The sequence below is a fragment of the Poecilia formosa genome, unplaced genomic scaffold (genome assembly GCF_000485575.1).
Source record: "Poecilia formosa unplaced genomic scaffold, Poecilia_formosa-5.1.2 Scaffold499, whole genome shotgun sequence".
Taxonomy (NCBI): domain Eukaryota; kingdom Metazoa; phylum Chordata; class Actinopteri; order Cyprinodontiformes; family Poeciliidae; genus Poecilia; species Poecilia formosa.
Window position 1 is genome coordinate 108,385 of NW_006800438.1, and position 21,150 is coordinate 129,534.

At 39.5% G+C, this 21,150-nt stretch overlaps 1 protein-coding gene across 3 annotated transcripts in view; it reads right to left on the reverse strand.

Annotated features, from left to right (window-relative positions):
- Positions 1-21,150, reverse strand: part of exoc6b (exocyst complex component 6B) — an 84,797-nt gene that overhangs the window by 19,837 nt on the left and 43,810 nt on the right. For 2 of the 3 annotated variants that reach the window (XM_016664614.1, XM_016664615.1), the window contains exons 19-21: positions 18,726-18,755; positions 13,335-13,476; positions 10,098-10,171 (exon numbers count right to left, since the gene is read on the reverse strand). In XM_016664614.1, coding sequence (XP_016520100.1) covers positions 10,098-10,171; positions 13,335-13,476; positions 18,726-18,755 — 246 coding nt within the window. The remainder of the gene's footprint in view (positions 1-10,097; positions 10,172-13,334; positions 13,477-18,725; positions 18,756-21,150) is intronic. The other variant, XM_007578934.2, reaches the window with a different exon arrangement.

Here is a 21,150-nt window from a genome sequence, read left to right on the forward strand (position 1 = left end):
GGATGGAAGGACTTATACACAACAAATGGATGGATGAACAAACCAAAGGATGGATAAGTGGCTGAACCTATGGAAGTTAAAATGGTTACAACTCTGGGTGGTGAAATGATGCAGCTGTCGTCATAATAATAATAATAATAATAATAATAATAATAATAATAATCAGATCTTTGTCTGGTCCGTCTGCTATCTGTTTCTGTAGAACCTAAAGACCTGCTGGGTCCGAATAAGTCTGGATTTCACACCCCAACAGCACCAAACCTTCAGATCAATGGCTTCATCTGACCCGGCCGCACGCTGGCCTAATCAAAACCTGTTAAAACATGAGGTAGGGTCCGACCGCGCCCGCCTGGCCAGCTGAAACCAAAGCTGACTCCAGTCTAGACGAAGTGAAACGGGTTACAGCAGTCGGGTTTTAATGAACATGTCACGCATACGGTGCTCCATCACTCATCAGTCCAGCCTTATTCTGCTTTACTCTGGACTAATTATGACTCTACCTCACAAGGGTTTCGGGTCGACTCGGCCAAAAAACAAACGCCGAACAGGAATTCCAGGAAATAAATCTACTCCGCTGTTATTTCAGGGGTGAAACGAAAACTTTGGCAGGTATTTAATACTCAGGAGAAGCTGCTCAAGAATGAGACGCAGGCGTAAAACAAAGCTGTTTGAGACAAGCTGATTTTGAGGGATTATTTCCTGGAGGAGAGGATCGCGTTTTTCCAACGGCGGCCGAAAGGAAGAGAGGAGCGTTTAGCACTCGAGTCGGGAACAATGAAAGGACAAACAAGCGATGTAGGAACCAGGTGGGGTCTTCCTCTTACAGTAAAGTTTGACCTCCTTCTGCTCAAGTTGTTTGTCTCTCTGAAATGTCAAGGACCTAAAAATGATGACCAGTTTATCCTGGAAAACAAAACAAGCCCAATCTGTTCAGAAAAACATCTTCATTTCCTCAAGGAGCCAAAGGATTTGGAAACCAGCTGACACAGCTGCTGTTTTTGATGCAAAGAGATATTCTCTGTGTGAATAAAGCTAATTATGCTACTTATGCACAAAACTAGCAAGTAGCCATGAAAATAATCAAAGATGCATTACCGATATTTAAAAAAAAACAAAACAAAACTTTAATTTTAAATGGCAAAAAGAATCTACCTGAAGAAAAACAATGGAGGAAAAAGTACAAAGAAAGAAAAATTTTAAATATAAAATGCAAACTAAACTATAAAACGAATCACAAAAATTATTCCAAAAGAAGAGAATAATCCAAAATGATCAAAACAAGATTTAAAAATAAACAAATAAAAAAATAATGTAACAAAAATGAAATCTTAAATGCAAATTAAACTGGGAGTGAAAAAATGTCAAAATACAATTAAAAAATTAGAGTGGAAAAGTATGAAAAATGAATATAAATGACAATAAAATAAAACAAAAGCAAAATAAAATATTTGAAATGTTCTAATGCTGGCCATGCTTAAAAGTTATGTGAAAAGTTGCTCTATTTGTTCCAGATAATAAACAACTAATTTCAGTTCAAAAATACTTTATTTATCCCAAAGAGAAACTAAATGATTAACTGAAATTGAAGCTGATAGAATTGAAATGCTATGTTTCAACACATACGTCACTGCGTATCAATATGGTTGACGTTAGCTTCCACTATGTACTATACTGGTGTAGCGCTTTAGCATCTCTACTGGGCATCACTAATTTACATTGTGAGTTAAGTGCATATTTACATGAATACCTTAAAGGACGTATTTGTGTAAAGAGTGAATAAAATGAAGAAAAAAGCTGCAGGATGAGGCCAAAGTCAACAGATCAGAATTTAAACAAAACCTCTGATGAGTCAATCTACAAGAATTTGTATTTTGAGGAAAACTCAGTGAGTTGAATGGCTTTTAAGCCTAAAGATGTGTAAACGTTAAAGAGTAAAGTTATTATTGACATTCTGTGAGTCTGACAGAGACACAAAGAGCCGCTGACTGGAGGGGCCCTTGGAGCTTCCCGCATACAAGTCAATCAAACATCTACAGCGTGCCACAAAGACTGCAACTATATATATGCAAATCAGAGATAAAGGACTGCAAATAAGAGGCAAAAAGTGACCAAAGAGACAAATCTGAGCCAGACAGAGACAGCAAAAATACCTCAAAGATGCAAAAAAAGAGAAGTGCTGAATGCCAGAAGACTGCAAAGAGACACAAACTACAACTTAAAAACTCAAATCAAACCAATAAAGACTCACAACTACAACAAATATCTCCATCATGGGAGAAACAAAATGAAAGAAGCCAAAAGAGATTCCACTATTGTCGAAAATATATATTTTTTTGCAACTGCAACGTTGCCATCAAGAAAGAAAAGCAATTAAAATCAAACATGATCCCGTCATCGTTTCCTGTCATCATCTCCGTCTTTTCCACCAGCAGCACAGAACTACAGAACTCGGACGATGCAAAAACGTGTTTTCATTGCAGTTTTATGTAACTCCCAAATTTTAACATGGCCGAAAAACCACCTCATCCTATCGCAAAAACTTTATCAAAAATTATGTTTGCTTTCCCCCTAAACTGGCGTGTTTTCATTAGGTGAACTAATTTTTCATAATTACAATTTGCGTAAATATGTGGTCAATGGAAACACGGCTACTTACTCTTTGGTTACCTAGCAACAACGTGTTGCGTAATGTGGTTACCTAGCAACTGGCAGCAGTTTAAGGTTTCAACACCATGCTTCGAACCGTACTGGTTCGAAGGGTTCGTACACTTTCCCCACAGCAAAATCCCAGCTCTCTACAAGAGTTTCTAAGGTAAGTTTTCAAACTTTTCAGATAAAAATAAATAGAACAAACAATTGTAATGCTGGACAATAAATCAAAAGCAATATATTATATATCGATATCAATAGATAACGTCTGATACTTCTAGAATATTTACTAATTTTACTGAACTTCAGTCCAGAACCGCACAGCATTCTGGGGGATGTAGGCAAAGGAAAGGGTCTTAACCTCTCACTGCTAGTAATGCAGATTGGTGGAATCAACTACCTCCCTCTCCTTGGTTACCTAGCAACTCACTCTCTCCTTGGTTACCTAGCACCTCACCCTCTCCTTGGTTACCTAGCAACTCCCTCTCTCCTTGGTTACCTAGCAACAACCTGCAGAGTAACTGGTGCAGCAGCAGTTTAATGTTTTGCCTCATACCTGCTTAAAAATAAAAATCAACAGTATGGAGAGAAAACTTTGGGTAAAACAGGAAAGGTCATCCCACCAGTTAGGCTGTGTTTTATATATTTAAAACAAAAAACTAATCAATAATCATCAGTTTTTACTGACATAAAACTGTGGTATGTTTTTCAGCCATATTGTCCACCACGAGGCATAAGTTCAAGTTTTCTTAAAAAAAAACAAAAAACCAGCATAAAGTTTTGATGCGATTAGCTGCAGTTTTCCATATATTCCCCTTCCTTCTCATCTTTCATCCCTCTCTTCTCTCCCTCCTTCTGCCCCTGGTTAGTCTGGGTTACGAGGAGGTGAGGTGGAGGTTTCTTCTCCCACTGGGCCTCATCTCATCCCTTAGCCTGTCTATTACCTCTGCACACACACACAGGCAGGCAGCGTGATGTGTGTGAGATGCTGTCGCTGCATAATCGCTACTGCCTGTGCTGTTCACACACACACACACACACACGCACACACACACACACACACACACACAGAGCCGGGATCAGCAGTTGTCATGCTGTGACATGTTGCTCTTGGAGCTGTGGAGGGAAGCCTCGTGAGGTAATGGCTGGGATGCGCTCTGAAAAACCGAGAGCTCGCATTACACCGTCAGCGAGCGCGGCTGGATGGAAAAAGGTAAATAAAAAAACTGACTGTTGACCGCTGAAGCCCCAACGGTGAGTAGAAAGGGCACAGAGAAAGGTAACGGTAATGAAAAGATGATGATACGAAAACTGATGTAAAGGAAAGTATGCAGAGGAGAGAAGGGGAGGAAGAGAAGAAACGGTCAAAGTGAGCAAAACAAAAACTCTCTAAAATGTTGGGTGTATAAGAGAACAGAAAGTATACCCAGCTCAGTGCTTTTGTATTTAGAAGCGTCTCTTTCATGAATGAAGCCATTGAGGAAACAATAACTACATATTTGTACTTTGTTTAGCATTTTAGTGTTGAAAGTTCCCCTGGCTCAGTGCTTCTAACTTTATTGGTGTCTGTTTTTGGCCATTTATTGAAATATTTCCATCACTAATTACATTTACTCATTTTCTTTCACATAGAAAGTACACCTGGTCCACTGCTTCCTGAGAGAACTACCATTACTTTTATATATATATTGATCTCTTATAGAAAGTACACCTAGTCAACACAGCTTCTTTGTTTCTTTCTGTGTTTTCATAACCCTGTTGGATGTGGAAGATGCATAAAAGTCTTTAGTTTTTAAGTAGTTTACCTTTGGAGTTGACCTGAAGTTTAGATGAATTTAAACCAAGAATTTCTAAAACTGGAAGGAAACCGTCAAAACTGAGTGTGATTTATTTAAAATGCATAAAACAGAGAGTAGAAAGGGAACGGAACAGCAGCAGAGACAGAATGGAGGTCAGGAGAAAAAGTAGGCTTTCTCAGGAGTCCATTTGATCCACATCAGTTCTTGGAGAGGAAAAGAGACGAACAGATGGAATCGGGCCGTCTGTGGTCAACCAGAGGAACGAAAACAGGATCGATCATCAACAACAACGGCTGAAGGTGGAACAATGCCTGCCTGGCAGATGAAGGGCTGGAGGAAAGGATGAGTGAAAGTCTACTGTAGCGAGCGTTTGCTTGGAGCGACGCCACGCCACGCGAGGGCCAGCCAAAGGTCTGGAATAACCACAGACTTCTGGATGTTCTAAATTTAGGCAGATTGATAAGATCTGCGGAAAAAAAAAAAAAAGGCGGCAGCCGGAGGCCTGAAGCGAACACAAACAGCCTCTTATGCTCAGCAAAATATTTAGAGATTTCAGAGAACAGGAGAGCGCTGCCTTGTTCTGGAGCAGAGGAGCGAGGCGGCTTTGACAGGTAAAGTTCTGGCTTGGGTGAGGCAGCCAGAAACATTTTTACTGATTATGAATCAGGACTTTTTAAAGGTCAGGAAAAAAAAATAGATAGGGGATTTGACTAGACTTATCCAGTAAGAAAATGTGTAAAGTTTTGGAGTGTTAAACCTTTTTAAGGCCAAACAGAAGATGGTAAAAATGCTTATTCACACCAAGAGTGCATTCACACCAGGCCAGTTCAGTCTGCTTTAATCCAAATCCAGTTTGTTTGACCAGGAAGTCCAGTTCATTTGGGGAGGTGTGAACGTGCCATCGAATTCTGATGTGGACCAGGAAAGCAAACTCTGCTCTGGCTCGGTTCGGATGAAGTTTGAATACATATGTGAATGCCAAACAGAATGGAGACCACTCCAAAAGCAGGAAGTGGACTACAGCGCAAGGCATTCTGGGTAAATACAACCAAAGCAAATGCAAGTCTAGAACTAGTGGGAAAAATGGTTTGTGGTCTTTTAAAGAGACTGCAACTGCTAAAATCTGTTTAAATTATGTTTAAATTTTGTGAAGTTGCACTGGTCCTCTTTGAAAGTCTGTGTCCGATCTCAAATTAGGGATATTCAGGGATGTCCTGTTAAACTTGACATGTAGCCAATCAGAAAGCGAGGTGACGCAAACGTGGAGAGTGATCCAAAATGCAGAACATGGACTTGCTGCCAGGACGCACCAGGACGTCCAGCGGATGTCAGAGACGTCGTTTTGTTGGTTTTATCAGTTAAACATAGTAAAACAAATTATCGCCATTGCTTCTTCTATGTCAGCCATGTTTGTTTACTCTGAACTCATGTTTGATTTTGCAAGATTTCCTCTCTGATGTCTGCGGAGTACACTGTAAATCTTACTTTAAAATCAGGGATTAAACTGAGGTCCATCTCTTTATAGCAGCATCTAGCTTTGGGGTCATATAATTTATTTTGGTACATAAATGAGCTGCTCAAACTGCTAATTGAGCCAAAAGTCCTACTTGTTTGTAAGCTCCATTAATCTTGTCGCACTGCTAAAAATGCTGTGCAATGACATTAAATTTAATCTAATTTCTTACTATGATCAGAATTCAGATTTATTCTCGTCTTGATAAATTACTATTAATGATGTTTAAAACTCCCTAAGCTGTCCATATTGTTAGTTTTACCTTTTTCTCCACCGTGTCTTCAATGAGAGCATCAATCAGTTTTAAATTATGATTAAATGCAGTTCCTGTGAGCAGCTTAGTGACATAAATCACACTTCTTTATAAACGGGAACGTTTCTGAAGAGCAGTACCATGGAGTCACATTCACCAAAAAAGGAGCAATAAATAGTCGCTTTTTAACAACAGTATCACAAAAAATTGTGATAAAGCCGAAAGTCCATATCGTCAACCCCTAATCTGGAGTAGTGTGACAAATTTACCTGGCTGATAAATTGTCCCAGAAGTCACTGATGATAATATTGTTGTTTTGAGACTATTTTCAGTTAAGATAATGATAAAATAATACAAGAACACAATGAACTAACCTTTAAATTCTGATGAACATTTAACACTGGAACTGGAAGACATTTTAAATATCCAACATAAATAAAAACAACAGAAACGAGGAATAAAATGAACAAAACTGTCCTTCAAAAAAAGGAGATGGTTGAGACCAAAGCACCAGACTTTAGTTAAGACTTTTATCATTCAGTCTTTGGTAGAAAGAGAGAAAAGAGAAAAACGATAAATCACAAAAATGGAAATTATTGAGCTTATTTTAATTTATCATGATTAACTGAGACATGCCTAATGTGGAAGTTAAATTATTTCTAAATTTCATTCTAAATCAACTGAAAACATTTTAAAATCTCCACAATAAGACTTTAAACTTCCATTTCTGGGTTGTCTCTAAAGTGAACCTGCATGGTGCAGCGAGTCTGAGTCCTGTAGGGAAACCCTTTTAGCCTCGGCCCGGTCCCAGGACCCCAGAACCTCCCAAAACACCGGGCCCCGGGCGGCCAACAAAACGGGCCCGTCAGCTTGATTTATCGACCATTCACCAACGTCAACACATCGTCACAGAGACTCCTGGCCGCGCAAACGTGAAAAACCTCTTCGCAACAAAGCGGCTCGCATCGCAAAGATGCGCTGCGGCAGATGTGCGTGCGCCGCGGTTAGGTGTGAAAGCACGAATTGGGGGGTCGCAGGAATGTGCATCTTTTGATATGACAAGAATAGGCACGGAAAAAAACAATGGAAGAGAAAGAAATAAAAGAGCCAAGGAGCTGAATAAGTCCGATCAGCAAAAGGAAGATGCTGGAGGAGAGAGCGGCAGGCGGGGGTTTGAAGTAAACATCGATGCCAGATGAATGCAATTTTTCCTTTTCTTCTTCTCCCCATCTCTGCCCCTTCCTTCTCCTCCTCCGAGCGAGAGAACAAGAGGCACTGCATCATCCCGACAGGCGGAGAAAGAGAAGAGAAGGAGAGAGAAAGAGGGATTGTGACGGAGGGATAAAGGGCTATCCGTCTCTGTCTGTCACCTCATTCATCGTCCCCTGCTCCGTCCTGCCGGCCCATCCGTCATCCGCTGTCACAAAAAAAAACCAAAAAAAAACAGACACTCTCCTCCGACTTTCACACACTCGGCAACAACAAACACACACATCAAAGTCGGACACACACACACACACACACACACTGACAGCTCCCGGTTTTTAAAAACGGAGTAAACATTTCGGAAGCTCCGAGTCGGGACTCTCCGCCCCGGTTCACACATTCAGCGGCGACAGCGCAAAAAAAACTCTTCATGCACGTATGCACTTCCTTCACAAAATTGAAATTTAACATGAAAATGAGACGCAGACAAAAACCTCCGCCCGACAGCGGAGGGCTGTCCAGTTCTGGCCCGGCGCTGGCTGGTTTCGGACGAGTTCTTTCCCAGGAAACAAACAAAACCGACGGGACACAAGCCGAGCCGCTTCCTGCATTGGGAAGTTTCTGCAAATCTGGCCTTAAGGCCGTCAAGACCCCAAAGAAAGACTGGGAACAACGGAGGCAGAGCACAGGAAGTCATCTGATTCACCGGAGTTAAAGTGTCACAAAATGTCTTCACCACATTTCAGAGGACAGATTTTCATCTTTGTGTCTTTGTCTAAAACCAGGAAGACGGCAAACGTCTCCCTGGTTCTCCAGTCCTTACACTGGCTCCCTAAATACACTTTAAAATCCTTCTCTTACTTTATCGATAACTGAATGCTTTAGCACCAAAATACATTAAACATACAGAAGCAGCATTCAGCTTCTATGCTCCACAAATCTGGAATAAACCTCCAGAAAACTGAAAAACAGCCGAAACACTGAGTTTATTTAAATTTAGACTAAAAACACACCTGATTAGAGTTGCTTTTGATTAATAATAACTGAAAAAATTAATATGTCTGATGAATATTTTGATTTTGATGGCATTTGACAAAATTAATGTGAATATGCAACCTTTCAGATTAACAATCGATCTGAGTAAGACACACCAACAATTACAAATCAAAACCCAATTAAAATACAATATGCATAATACAGGAAGAGAAACAAAAAGCAAACATAAGAGTGAAAATAGGACTAACATACAACTTGATATTAATCATTTTCTTCAACTTCAAGTTGAAGATTCCAGTTTGATGGAGCTGAAACTGGAATATTATACTGGGATTTAGGCAAAGATAATAAAATAAAGTCGTCTGAAAGCAGAAAACGACCAACGAAAATTAAAGTTTGTTGCTCTTTTACAACTGGTGACTGTTTGATGTTTATGGTGTAAATGACTTTTAACCGTAAATATCTGGTTTTAACTGCCTTGTTGCTGAAATGTGCAAAACAAACTCGACTTCCTTACATGTTTCATATAAAACAAACCTTAATCTTACAGAAAAATACCATAGGAGAAACTAAATTCGTTCTCGAACAATAATCTATTTTTGTTTAGTTTTTAAACCGTTTCTGTCGTCTAGTAAGTCATTTTTTGAGTAAATGTTTTGTTTTGCTTCTTTTAATTGAACTGTGTGTGCCGTCTTGTGTTTTTGTGCTACTTGTCTTAGGACAAAGGGTGAAATTTAGCTTTTGTGTTATTTACACTGACATGAACTGTAGTAATGTTGAATGATGTGCACTAAGATAATCAAATAAATTTAATTTGATTTAATTTAAAAGAAAAAACAAACTACCAAAACCATCCTAAACCATCGTGAAGATTAAACTCTTGTTGCATCATAAATCAACTGTATTCGTTGTGCACAAAAAAAATATTTCTAAGATAATGAAATTTAAATCTGCTCAGTTCTGCCTTCCTTTTAAAAAAAAAGCAAAATAAACATTTTATTCCTAAAATGCAGCTGATTTTTACAGCTTGATAATTTTTTACCAAAGGATGCATCTGCAGCTAAAAAATATTTATAACAGCTTTCTGCTCAACCTTCCAATACAGTGTAGGGCCAATATGTTGGTTATTTTTTCAATTAATATTTGGATAGAAAATGTTCTAATGAAGGATTTTTTTAAACATCATCTGAAGCAGGTGAAGCTAAAACTATTCCAGTTGAAGAGTCTGCAAATCAAACAGATAATCAACTGCTAAATTAGTTGACGATTATTTCAATCATGATTAATTGTTTTAGTAACAAACTGAATAATCAGCTGCTGTACCTCGAAAAATTTTGTGTAATTTTCGTACCTTTTTAGCCGTTTCTTATTAAACAGCCATTTTTACAGTAAAACCAAATTATATCAGGAAAAAGGTAGAAAGGAACAACTCAGAATGGTATAATCAGGAAATATTAAGACAGATTTATGCATTAAGAGATGAATGAAACATGAAGACAACATGATGAAGGAAGGAGATGAAGATTGGGAGAGAGGGAGGGAACAATGAGGAGGAGGAGGCAGAAGAAAGACAGTGAGGACAAGAAGAAGAAGAAGAAGAAGAAGAAGAAGAAGAAGAAGAAGAAGAAGAAGAAGAAGAAGAAACGAAGGAGTGAGGACCACGAAGGAGACAAAGACCTACTTGTCTCAAGTCACTGAAGGCCAGAAGCAACGTGTCACCCTGGAAGCCTGCGACCGGGCTGGCTCTGGCAAAACCTGTGGGAAAATACAAACCCACCCCCCCACCAGTCCACCCCCAGAGAGAGGGAAGAGAGGAGGAGGAGGAGGAAGAAGAGGAAGAAAAAAAAAACACAGGGTGAAAAAACGGGAATAATAAAAGACCTGGTCGGATTCGCTATGCATCGGGACAGATTGGCAGACGAATGACAGCGTGGGGGGGAGCAGAGGGGGAAACGGGTGGGGGTGGGGGGTGCTAGAGTCATGTCGCTGGCTGAAAGACAGAACGAGTGTGTGAGAAAGTGTGTGGATGTAAACAAAACGGGGGCAATAACACTGGCAGATTGATTTCACCTGCGTGTGTTTGCTCTGTTTACGCAGCACTTTGTTAGCATGTCTGCGATCAGCTGGGGAACGTTTGGGTCTGCAATGGCCGCCGGCGCCACGGTAACGCCCAAGAGTGGGGCTGGACAATATGGCTGAAAAAATGCATCACGATATTTACATGATACAAAAACTAATTCAAGTGTTTATTTTAATGTTTAAGGCTTAACACAGTTTAACGTTAATGTTTTTGTTTTTATAAACAGATTAATGTTACAGCCATGTTATGACTGATATGGCTGAAAAATGTATCAGGACATAAGCTTTTCATATCAGTCGATATCGATAATTATTGATTAGTTTTGTTTTATTTATCTGAAATCCGTCCAAGCTGGTGGTGTGACCTTTCCTGTTTGATCCAGTTATCACACCACTCCGTTTCTTTGTTTTTTTTTAAAGCAGTTGTGAGGGAAAGTGCCGGAACTTTAAACTGCTAATGCGGCAGTTACTTAACAGGTCGTTGCCAGGCAACCACAGAATGTGAAAGTTGCTAGGCAACCAAAGGGTGAGAGAGTTAGTTGATACCACTAGCCTTGTTTAGCTAGAAGCCATGAGAGGTTGAGCAGTTACAGCCTTCCCTCTGCCTACATCTCCCAGAATGCTGTGCGGTTCCAGATCCGAATTCAGTGAATATTCCACATATTGAATTCTGAGCATTCTATGCATTTATTTTAATTACATTTCTATTGCCATATATGTTACTGGTTTATTGTCCAGCCCTAATAATGCAACAATACGTTCTCAAAGATCAACAGAGCATTTAACACTGGAAGACAATTTGAATATCTAAAATAAATAAACAAAACAACAGAAACAGCAAATAAAATGGATGCAGAAGTCTCTGTAAACAAAATTGTCCTTCAAAAAAGGGGCAAATTGAGACCAATGACATGAAAAAGGAAATTATTGAGCTTGATTTATGCGATTAACTGATTTATTGGCTTAAGCTTAATATCTTGATTATTCTCATAATTAATTTTCTTTGAAAGACAATTTTGTTTACAGAGACTTCATTATCCATTGTATGTGTGGTTTCTGTTGTGTAGTTTTTATTTTGTTTTTGGTAGGGTCAAATACTTTTATAGGTATTCAATATAATGGCTGTTAAACAGGACAGCTTTCCACATTTTTTCCTGTATTTTTTCCCCTTTTTTGTCATATTTTCTCATAAATGCAGTTAAATTTATTTTATTTTTCTTTGTTCTTCTTCTTCCAGCCATGCCTCCATTTCTTCCCACCCGTCACAAGCCGGAGATTCTCTCATTAATTTAATCTTTAATCCCTTTTTTGAACTTCTCATTTCCTTCCCTTTGTGGACGTACATTTAATTTCCATTCTCAGTCATCTATTTAGCTTTTTTCCAGCCTCTCTTTCTTTTCGTTTCATTAAAGTCACACCTCCCTCATTTAATCCCATTTTTTTTCCCCTTTTGTCCAAAACTCTTTCAACCAAATCTACACCAGACATTCTTTTAAACCCTTAAAGCTTTCAGGTCTTTAATTTTCTTCTTTTTCTTTTTTAAATAACGGAGGTAATATCTTAACATTTCGCTCCATCTTTTCACTTTTTAGCTCTTTCTTTTTTGAATTTTTGCTTCTTATTTTGACCCTACTGTACCGCCAGCCCAACTTCCTCCAGTTTGCTTCAGAAAACCAAATCTGCAGCTCTGCACGCATGTCACTTCACATCAGGTCACAAACGCGCAGTGTGACCCGCTCTGTGACTCTAAGAACCTTGATCATGTACAAACCGAGCCAACGACGCCTCGCGCTCTTTCAACTCTCCAAATCCTTTATCTGCAAAAAAACCCGTCTGCGTCCAGAAAGTCTCACAGATCAGAGAGACAGGAGGAGGAGGAAGACGATGGGCTCCTCTAAACCTTTATTTGGCTGTTCCACAGCGCCCCCTGGGCTCTCAAACGCAAACAGACAATATTTAATAATATTACTTTTAACTTCAGGAATAGATGTGGATAATTAGCTGGTGCAGTTTGTGAAGGAAGAAGAGGAAAGAAAAGGAAAATGGCGGCAAAGGGGAGATAAAATACATACAACACATCTGAAAACATCAACACGGCATTTTAACAGATTAAGATTCATTTTAATGTTGGGTTGGTCTAGTTTCCAAATTACAAAAAGAAATTTTGTGAGACTATGACTAAAAATACAACAGAGATTTTTAGGAAAAATATTTATGTTGAAATAAAACTTTAATAAATTCAGCAAACAGAAAAAAATCAATTTGTTAAAGAAGTAATTTATTCAATATATTGCTTAAATGTTTGATTAAATAAATGTTGGAATAATTAAAATCAATAAGTTCAACATACATGTAATAGATACATGTAATAATAATTACAGACATTTTAAATTGATTTATTTTTATTAAAATGCATTAGAAGTATATGACATTATTTAATGAGACATTTAATCCTATGTTTATATATTTATTTAATTTTGACCTTACATACAGCTCAGGTTTCACATCACTATTTTCTGACCCCCAGCTTGGTTTCTTGTGACCCCCCTGGGGGCCCCGACCCCTACTTTGAGAAACCCTGGTTTAAGAAAACCCAGGCAACAGCTTTAATTGGCTGTGTGTCGACTCTGATTCAAACTTCCATTCATGCCTGATGCTTTAGTGATGGTGTATTTATTGCACCAGTTGGTCTTAAATGGTAAAATCATTTCCAAAAATGTATTTTTATCTACTCAAATGACGCAGGAATAATAAAAACATTATCCTGGTATTGTTGGTTTACAGCAACATCATTAAATATCCAGCAACAACAAAGCTGTAAAAAAAAAGGAGGACTCACTCTCGCACTCCTTGAGGTCGACGTTGAGCTGGTGCAGAGCCCCGATGGAGATCTGCCGGACCTCTGGGTCGAGCAGCAGCTGCATCAGGGAGGTGGAGATGTGCTTGCAGGCCGACATGCAGGCCGTCTGGGCGACTTTCCCCTGAAACGCACAGAGAGGCAAAGGGAGGAGGAACGTTATCGGCTGTTCAAGCTGATCCTTTGTTCGTCCCTCGGCTGCAAACACAAACCTGCGGTTGGAAAGTTGGTCGCTTTCTGTGTGAAATGGACAAATCTCACCTAGAACTGAATGTTAATGCACATAAATAATCAAAACTGATGCTTATTAAAACAAATAAATGGCTTTTCTAAATGTAAGGAGACCAGCGACTCCACCAGTGTCCCCTAACGAACCGTGGGCTCAGGTGCAGTCAGGATGATAAAGTAGCATAACAAGAACTACAGCAGCGGATGAGGAAGTACATGACAACGCATTAATTAAAAAACAAAAAAAAAAAACAAAACATGTGTCGGTGTCTGAGCGGACAGTGTAATGTCTGCGATTAGCTGTGGCCTCCGTCCCGACCTCCACGTCTGCATTCCAGCCCGATGAAGCAAGCGGATCAAAGATGGACGAACGGACGGAGGCTGGGCCGAGAACCGCCAGCGAAAGTCAAGAGTCAAGCGGAGGAAATCTGCGATGAAACATGTTTTCTTTTCTCTTAATCATTAAAAGACGATTTTCATTAGACTTCATTTCCTCTTCCTTTAATCCATTAACACAGATTTGACGAGATGCTGCGTCGCGAGCAAAAAATTAACCTTCCCGCCATCACGAATGGCAGAGAGGGGAAGTGCGTGTTTGTACAGAACAGGCTCATTACACAAATGAGTCCTGACGAGACTTTGATGTGTCTGGATTACACAAACGGACACAGAGCAACATGCTTCCAGGTGATTAATAAGAAACAAACGTCAGGCCTCTCATTCACGGCCTGCGTTTAATTACCTTCATTAATCATGCTGGACACAGCCAATCAGATGGACACATCAGCTGTTTTAACCTGAAGAGACACTGGGTCACTCTCTGTCGTTCCAGCTGAACTGGATCAGGTTGGATCATCAGCAGACAAATGTTTAGCGTTCATTTGCTCTTACTAAAAATCTTTATATAACTCATAGGAGTCGTTTGTAACTGAGGGACTTTGGCTCTTTGTGATTTTGTGAATGTGAGGTTTGTTTTTGATCCTTTAATAAAAGGAAAGTAAGAAAATTGCTTTTAAGCAAAAAACTCTGTTTTTGATGAGGGAATAACATGATGACAAAGTCAATTTTATAAAATAATGCCTCTTTAAATAGCCCTACTCAGCTGCACATTTCTTTGGCTCTGATTGTATCGTTTTTAAAAACTGCAGTTTTCCAGCTTGCAGATTCTTTAAATCCATTTTGTCTTGTATAACTCAGATTGTGTTGTTCATGAACTGAGATCCACGCCTGGACCCGGTTGAGTCCAGCTTCCACCTCAGACCCAACACACGGCGAACACGTGCGCCGCACATATGCTTGGGAAACACAGACGTACGACCGGCCGGATATCCTCCAATCCGACGGCGGCCTCTGAACTCCCAACACACACTCCACACACACTCCGCTCGGTCCCAGAGGTCAGTTATCACAGGGGGAGATGGAGCGTGAAATGAGCTAATTCTGTTTACACGGCCTGGACCTGGACCTGGACGGGCCGCAGAAACACAAGAGCACAGAAACACGTCTGTCTGACACAAACAGCGTCGCCTCAGAACCAACGACTGGCAACTATTAGAGAGGAGAGGAGAGTGGGAAATAAGGCTGGAAAAGGAAGAAAGAGAAATAAGAAAAAAGGGAAGAGAAAAGAAATAAATGGAGAAGAGAGAAAGGAGGGAAAGGAAAAGCGGTATGAAGCCATCACTGGAAACCAGGCATGATAAGAGTTTTTTCACACCTGGTAGTCCAGTAGACCCGGTTCGATTCGGGACCAAAACCACAACATTTGTTACATTTTCATTTGGTGCTGTTCCCCCGATTGCCTGCGGGGGCACAGCACAGATTACCACCGCAGGAAACGGCACTGAAACTTTCAAAGAAGAGACTGAGCACAACTTCCTTCTGCACAACTTGTAAACGAAAAACGGAGAGGTGTCAGATGTGAACGGTTTGTCTTTGGTAAAAGACAACGAGCCGTTTTTACCGCGAGTTTTGTTTTGGTGGTATTTTCCCAGAATTCCTCCTGCCCACTTACCGTTCACATTGGAGTTCACTTCAACCAAACCGAGGCTTAATCTAACATATAAATGAATAACATATAAAAACTGCCAATTGTTCCTGAACAGAGTGAAGAAAAGCAACATTTTACTGGTGAAGTGTCCCAGGTTACTGCTGGTCATGAAGCGTGAGTCCACTTTGACCACTTCTACTAAAAATGGCAGTTTCACTACTTCACATTGTCTGGGTAGACTTTAAAATCAAAGACTTGGCATATAAATAGTCCTACAGCAGGAAAGAGCTGATTATAGAACAAATACTCCATTAAGAGTGAACAATCAAACTGACTTACAGTTTTTCTCTTTCACGAAGGAGAAAGCACCTCAAGTTGGAGTCTCAAAATTAAATTAGTCACAAAAATAATTGCCTTCATACTTGACTTTTGATTGCGCCCAAAAGCCTCGACTTGTGGCCTGAGACTCGAGTCTTTGTCGCAGTTTTATCTCATGTAATGAAGAGTGAAAGAAGGCCGATATTTGATCGTTCTGCACGCTTTACTGTGACAAGATGCGACTGAGTGTTAACCAGTAGCATGATGTTAATGACTGACAAATTTCAAATATCATAATTCAATTGATCTGAAATGCTGCCAGAATTTTAGTGTTTTAGTTAACATGTTTTATAAACACATGGGTATGTATAGTGAAGAATGAGAGCTTATAAGTTCTTCCATAGGGTGCCGGTTTCCTAAGTCTTAAAGCTTCAGACGGTATTTCCTCCAACTTTCTCCTCAAAATATAATACATTTTCACTTTATGAACTCAAGTTTATCATGCTCAATATAAAACTTACACTCTTCTGTAAACATTCAGGCTGAGTTCTTGGCTATTTTTTTTTTTTTTTTTCAAACTGTTTCACATTACTCTATGTGTAGGGTCTCAAAATAAATATAAATATCATGCAGTTAAAAATGAAAACTGTAAACATTATAAACTGCCCTAGAGACTGGATGCCTGATTAAACTACATATGTACAAACAAGCTTGATTTGAATTCAACCTAATGGTGCTTTTGTTTAGTTATATGCTTTCAAATCTTTGATAAAAAAAGAAAGATATTTTTATCCTTTTATCATTGGTTATTTTGGGTGTTGCTGCTAAATGTGGCGCATTCAGAAGTACTTTTACTGAGCAGTTGTTACAATTTCCAACATATTTCAGTAAAACCAGCAAAAAATAGGTTGTACCTTTTATAGTTTTCTAGAAATTTCCCCCCATTAAGGCGGAGATAAGCAGGAAACTCTCAAAGCCCACTTTAGCTCTGTGTGCAGTTTCACTTTGATGGGAGTATTTTCTTTCCTTAACGCCTAAATCTACACCGAGTTTCAGAATCGCCTCTGAAAACATAAACCAAACTAAAAGCAGAAAGCAAATTAACACTGAAAACACTGAGAAATCAGGATTTACTAGGGAAGCAAACAATTAAAACAAAAACATCTCTGTTCATTGTTTCACATTTTATTCTTTTCATCTTTTATTTTGTATTCATCAACCTCAGAGGTTCATATAAGTTTGTAAGTTTAATTCTGTCTGTATTTAATACAATCGATACACAAATTGTTAAAATATAATGACATGCTTCTTGTTTTTAAAACTCAGAATATGAAAAATGTTTCATGCTGTGGACAGACAGTCCTCTTTAACACAAAAGAAAACTCAGGTTTTAAAGAAAATGGATGCCTGATCGTCTGTAGTCAATTTCTGATCAACTCATTAATCGATGATTTTATCCAACAAAGTGAAAAGATTTACAAGAACAAGTAGAAACCAGGCCAGTAGTCAGATGAAACAATCTGCTTCAATCTGGAAAACTAAAAACAATGACGTTTCAGTTTAATGTAATGTATAAAAGGAGACTTTACTCCCTTTAATCTTTTCTGTACGTTTGATTTGCACCAGATTAAATCAATAACCTGGAAGAAAAAAGATCCCAGTGATAAATCAGAAAGAACAACCTGAACCTCGTGTGTAATTTAGTATAATATAATCCAGTGTCACTCAGCTCTAAGTGAATTTCCCATCTGAGAGGCGCAGACCTGCATTCCAGCCTTTTTAATAACAGAAACAGGTCGGGGCAGCGGACCAGCTCCCCTGATCCAGGATGGGATTCGACATGGTGCGTAACTCAAGGCCAGGCGGGACAGCGTGATACTGGAGGTTCAGGCCCGATCTCAGCCCAAATCTGGATGAAAACTAACAGCTACAGGAGCTCAACGTGTTTTATGGCTCAAATACCGACTGACCGATGAGAATGACAGTAAAAGGATTAAATGTTGCAGAGCCGTAGCTGATTTTTGCATTAATGTCACCCAATATCCAGTAAAATATTTGCTCCAGACACACAGACAGAACGTGAGCAAACATTTTCACTTCCCCAATGCCAAGGGGTGGGAATGTCTTCACATGAATCGTTTCATTTCGGTTTTTCTGACTTCATTTAATCCAGAAATTAGAATTAAAATATTACTAAAAAGCTTACTTTTCAGTAACTCAACTGAAAAGGTTGAAACTACTAAAAAAAGTCAGTAACTCCACAAAGTATGCTAAATTTCAAGAGATTATTTTGATGTTTACGTCTTAAAGCCAAATAAAACTCAAAAGTAAAATAAAAAAATGTAAAAAAAAAAAACTGTTAAAATGTTAAGCTCAAGATGGCTGAAAACCTATTACGATAAACGCATTTCAGATCATATAATTATTCGATAGATAATTGTTGACTAGTTTTTTGTTTTGAATGTCTGAAATATTTCCTGTTTTATATCCAGTTTTCACTCCACACTGCAGAGATAAACCCTCAGATATCATCACTGCGTGTTAGAAGTCTGTTATTAAGTCTGAATTCAATTAACTTTCAGTTATTTCTAGTATATTGATACACGTGTACATGGAATTGAAGCAAATGCGTTAATTAAGCATAAATCTGATTAATTAACCTGACAAACACACACCATGAGCAGGTGAGCAGTTATTCCTTTCTTTCTGCAGCAGAGAGAAAACGTTCAACCACGTCAAAGTCAAACGTGCGTCGCTGCGTTCCCTTCTCACATGCTTGCTGTTGAACTGCAGGGTTAAGCAGGTCAGTACGGAAAACGCCACTGCACGCCGATACTCACCGGTAAGGTGGCGTGCTCTACAGGCATTCCCTACGGTCAGAAACACATACAGACATTACCTGCACTGAGAAACATCCAAATCCCTTTGCTTCACTGGGAAAATGAGGAGTTAGAGCAGCAAAAGCATCGCTCAAGGCCCGTAGAGGTTAAGCTAAATCGCCTCGGCCACTCTGACGTGATGAAGCATCGCCACAAAAAGTAAAAACAGCAACCAGATCACAACAGAAAACAGATCAAGTAGCTTTTGGATCCTGAAACTTGGAGGCTTTCGAGTCCAAAATTCCCTCCTAATTCTTACATGATCACTTTCGCCCCCCGAGGCCTTTTCCCGTCATCCTCATTCCTCCCGATAATTTGAGCCTGGCTAAATTATGAGCGCTATCCTGCGGAGTCCAACTCTGAGTGAAGCCATTAGCTCCTGGATAACGTCTGCAGAGACACGGAGGCGGCGAAGACGCGCGTGTTTACAGCGTCCAAAGCTGATGAAGACACCTGATCCTCATCTCGGCACAGAGCCGCTTCCAGCAGGACGTCCACAGACTAAATACAAACTGGCCCCAAGAACCTCTTTCCTCCAAACCGATTGTAGCGTATCTAGTAGTCAGTCATTTTGGTGAGGTAGGAATAGAAATATTTGGACAATAAATCACTAATTTGTGCGTTTTAACATATAGTTCCGTCTGTAAACAAGGTGAGTATAAACTGACGCCAGGGAAAAACACCCGGCATCAAGCAGCTTCATTTTGCAGGAAACACAGAAGGGATTCAAAGAATGTTAGAGTGGATTCACACCAGCCATGTTTAATCCACTTTAACTGAACTCTATGCATAGAAAGTTCGGTTCATTAGCGGAGGTGTGAATGCTCAATCAAACTCTAATCCACACAAAGAAATGCAAACTCTGGACCGTCTGAAAACCTCGGCCTTGGTTTGGTTGAACTGAACTCTGGTACAGTTCGAAAGCATGTGTGAACAACAAACGCTCCAAAAACAGGAAGGGGACTACAGTACAAGGCATTCTGGGTAACTACAAAGAAAGGTGTTCATTGCTTGTTTCATAATTAGTTACTGTATTATGTTTTTATGGTGTAAAGCTCTACATCCTCCGATCCAAACATGGAGAAGCAGCATTCAGCTTCTGTGCACCACAAATCTGGAACAACCTGCCAGAAAACTGCAAAACAGCTGAAACACTGAGTTCTCTAAATCAAGGCTAAAAACCCAGCAGGTGTATTAATCCCTTTCAGATTTTCCCTCAGCAAAATTGTAATTTTATCAAATAACAAAATTATGAACCTCAAATCTGGAATAAACTTAGAAACCCCTGAAAAACAGCCGAAACACTGAGTTTCTTTAAATGAAGATGAAAAACCTTCTGCTTTTGAACTCTGTTGCTGAAATGTACTGAAGAAATAAAATGTAATGTTTGTTTTATATGCTGTTTTTATTACTTTTTATTTTACGATGTGAATCTCTCCTTGTTACTGAAATGTTCTATAGAAATAAAACTGACTAAAATGCACCATATGACTGGTTGGGTTGCAACTTGTGAGCTAGTGATTGAAATGCTGTACCTAACAAAGTGTCAGGTGAGTGTGCCTCAAAACAATTAAAATAATGTATTCCTGCAGCTCTTATCTGCTTCGTTCCCTCATAACTCGCCTGTTTCCCACCGCCAGCCTTTATCTGAGCGGGGTCATACCACCCAGCGTTTAGATCCATAGCGTCTGATCTACTTAAGAGGCCGCACGCCGCGTTTGAGTCCGCGTTGAAGCATGTGTGATGGGGTCACGTCCGGGTCTGTGGGAGGGTGTGAAGGAAAAGCTGATTAGATGTGCTGCAAAACACTTAGCAGTGTGTGTGGCCTGTGTGTGGCCTTGTGACCCGGCTGGTCCAAATCTGGGCGCCTAATCACCTTAAAGCTGATCTCGCCGTGTGTTTGCATCATATGAATCTGTTCGTGACCTTTGATCAAAACAGACGGGGAGAAATGGTCTGTGGGTGTCCGACTGCGGGGAAATAATTCTCCAACTTTTGTTTGATCAAACTGCAGATAAAAAACAAGCTTGTAGGTTTTTGAAGCCATTTGATTTTAAATGCACTAATGTGAAAGTTTGGGTTGATATTGATTTCTGATATTAATATTGGTGTTTGACTGTTTGATCAAAGGATGAATGTTGCTGCAGGTTTCAGTGGGTCAAACTGACGGAGTCTTCGTGAATGTCATGACCGCCTGTTAGTTTATAACTTCTTCTGGCACAACTTTGCATTAAAAGTGTCATTAATCATGTCAACAGTCAAACATTCATGAAGACTCCTTCCTGTTCAAGACAGGTGTTGTCGTGTTTATGACCGTCATGTCAGTCTTATGCACATCCCTCCAAATTTAAGACTTTTTAAAGCTCTGCTTTCATTCCACCTTGAA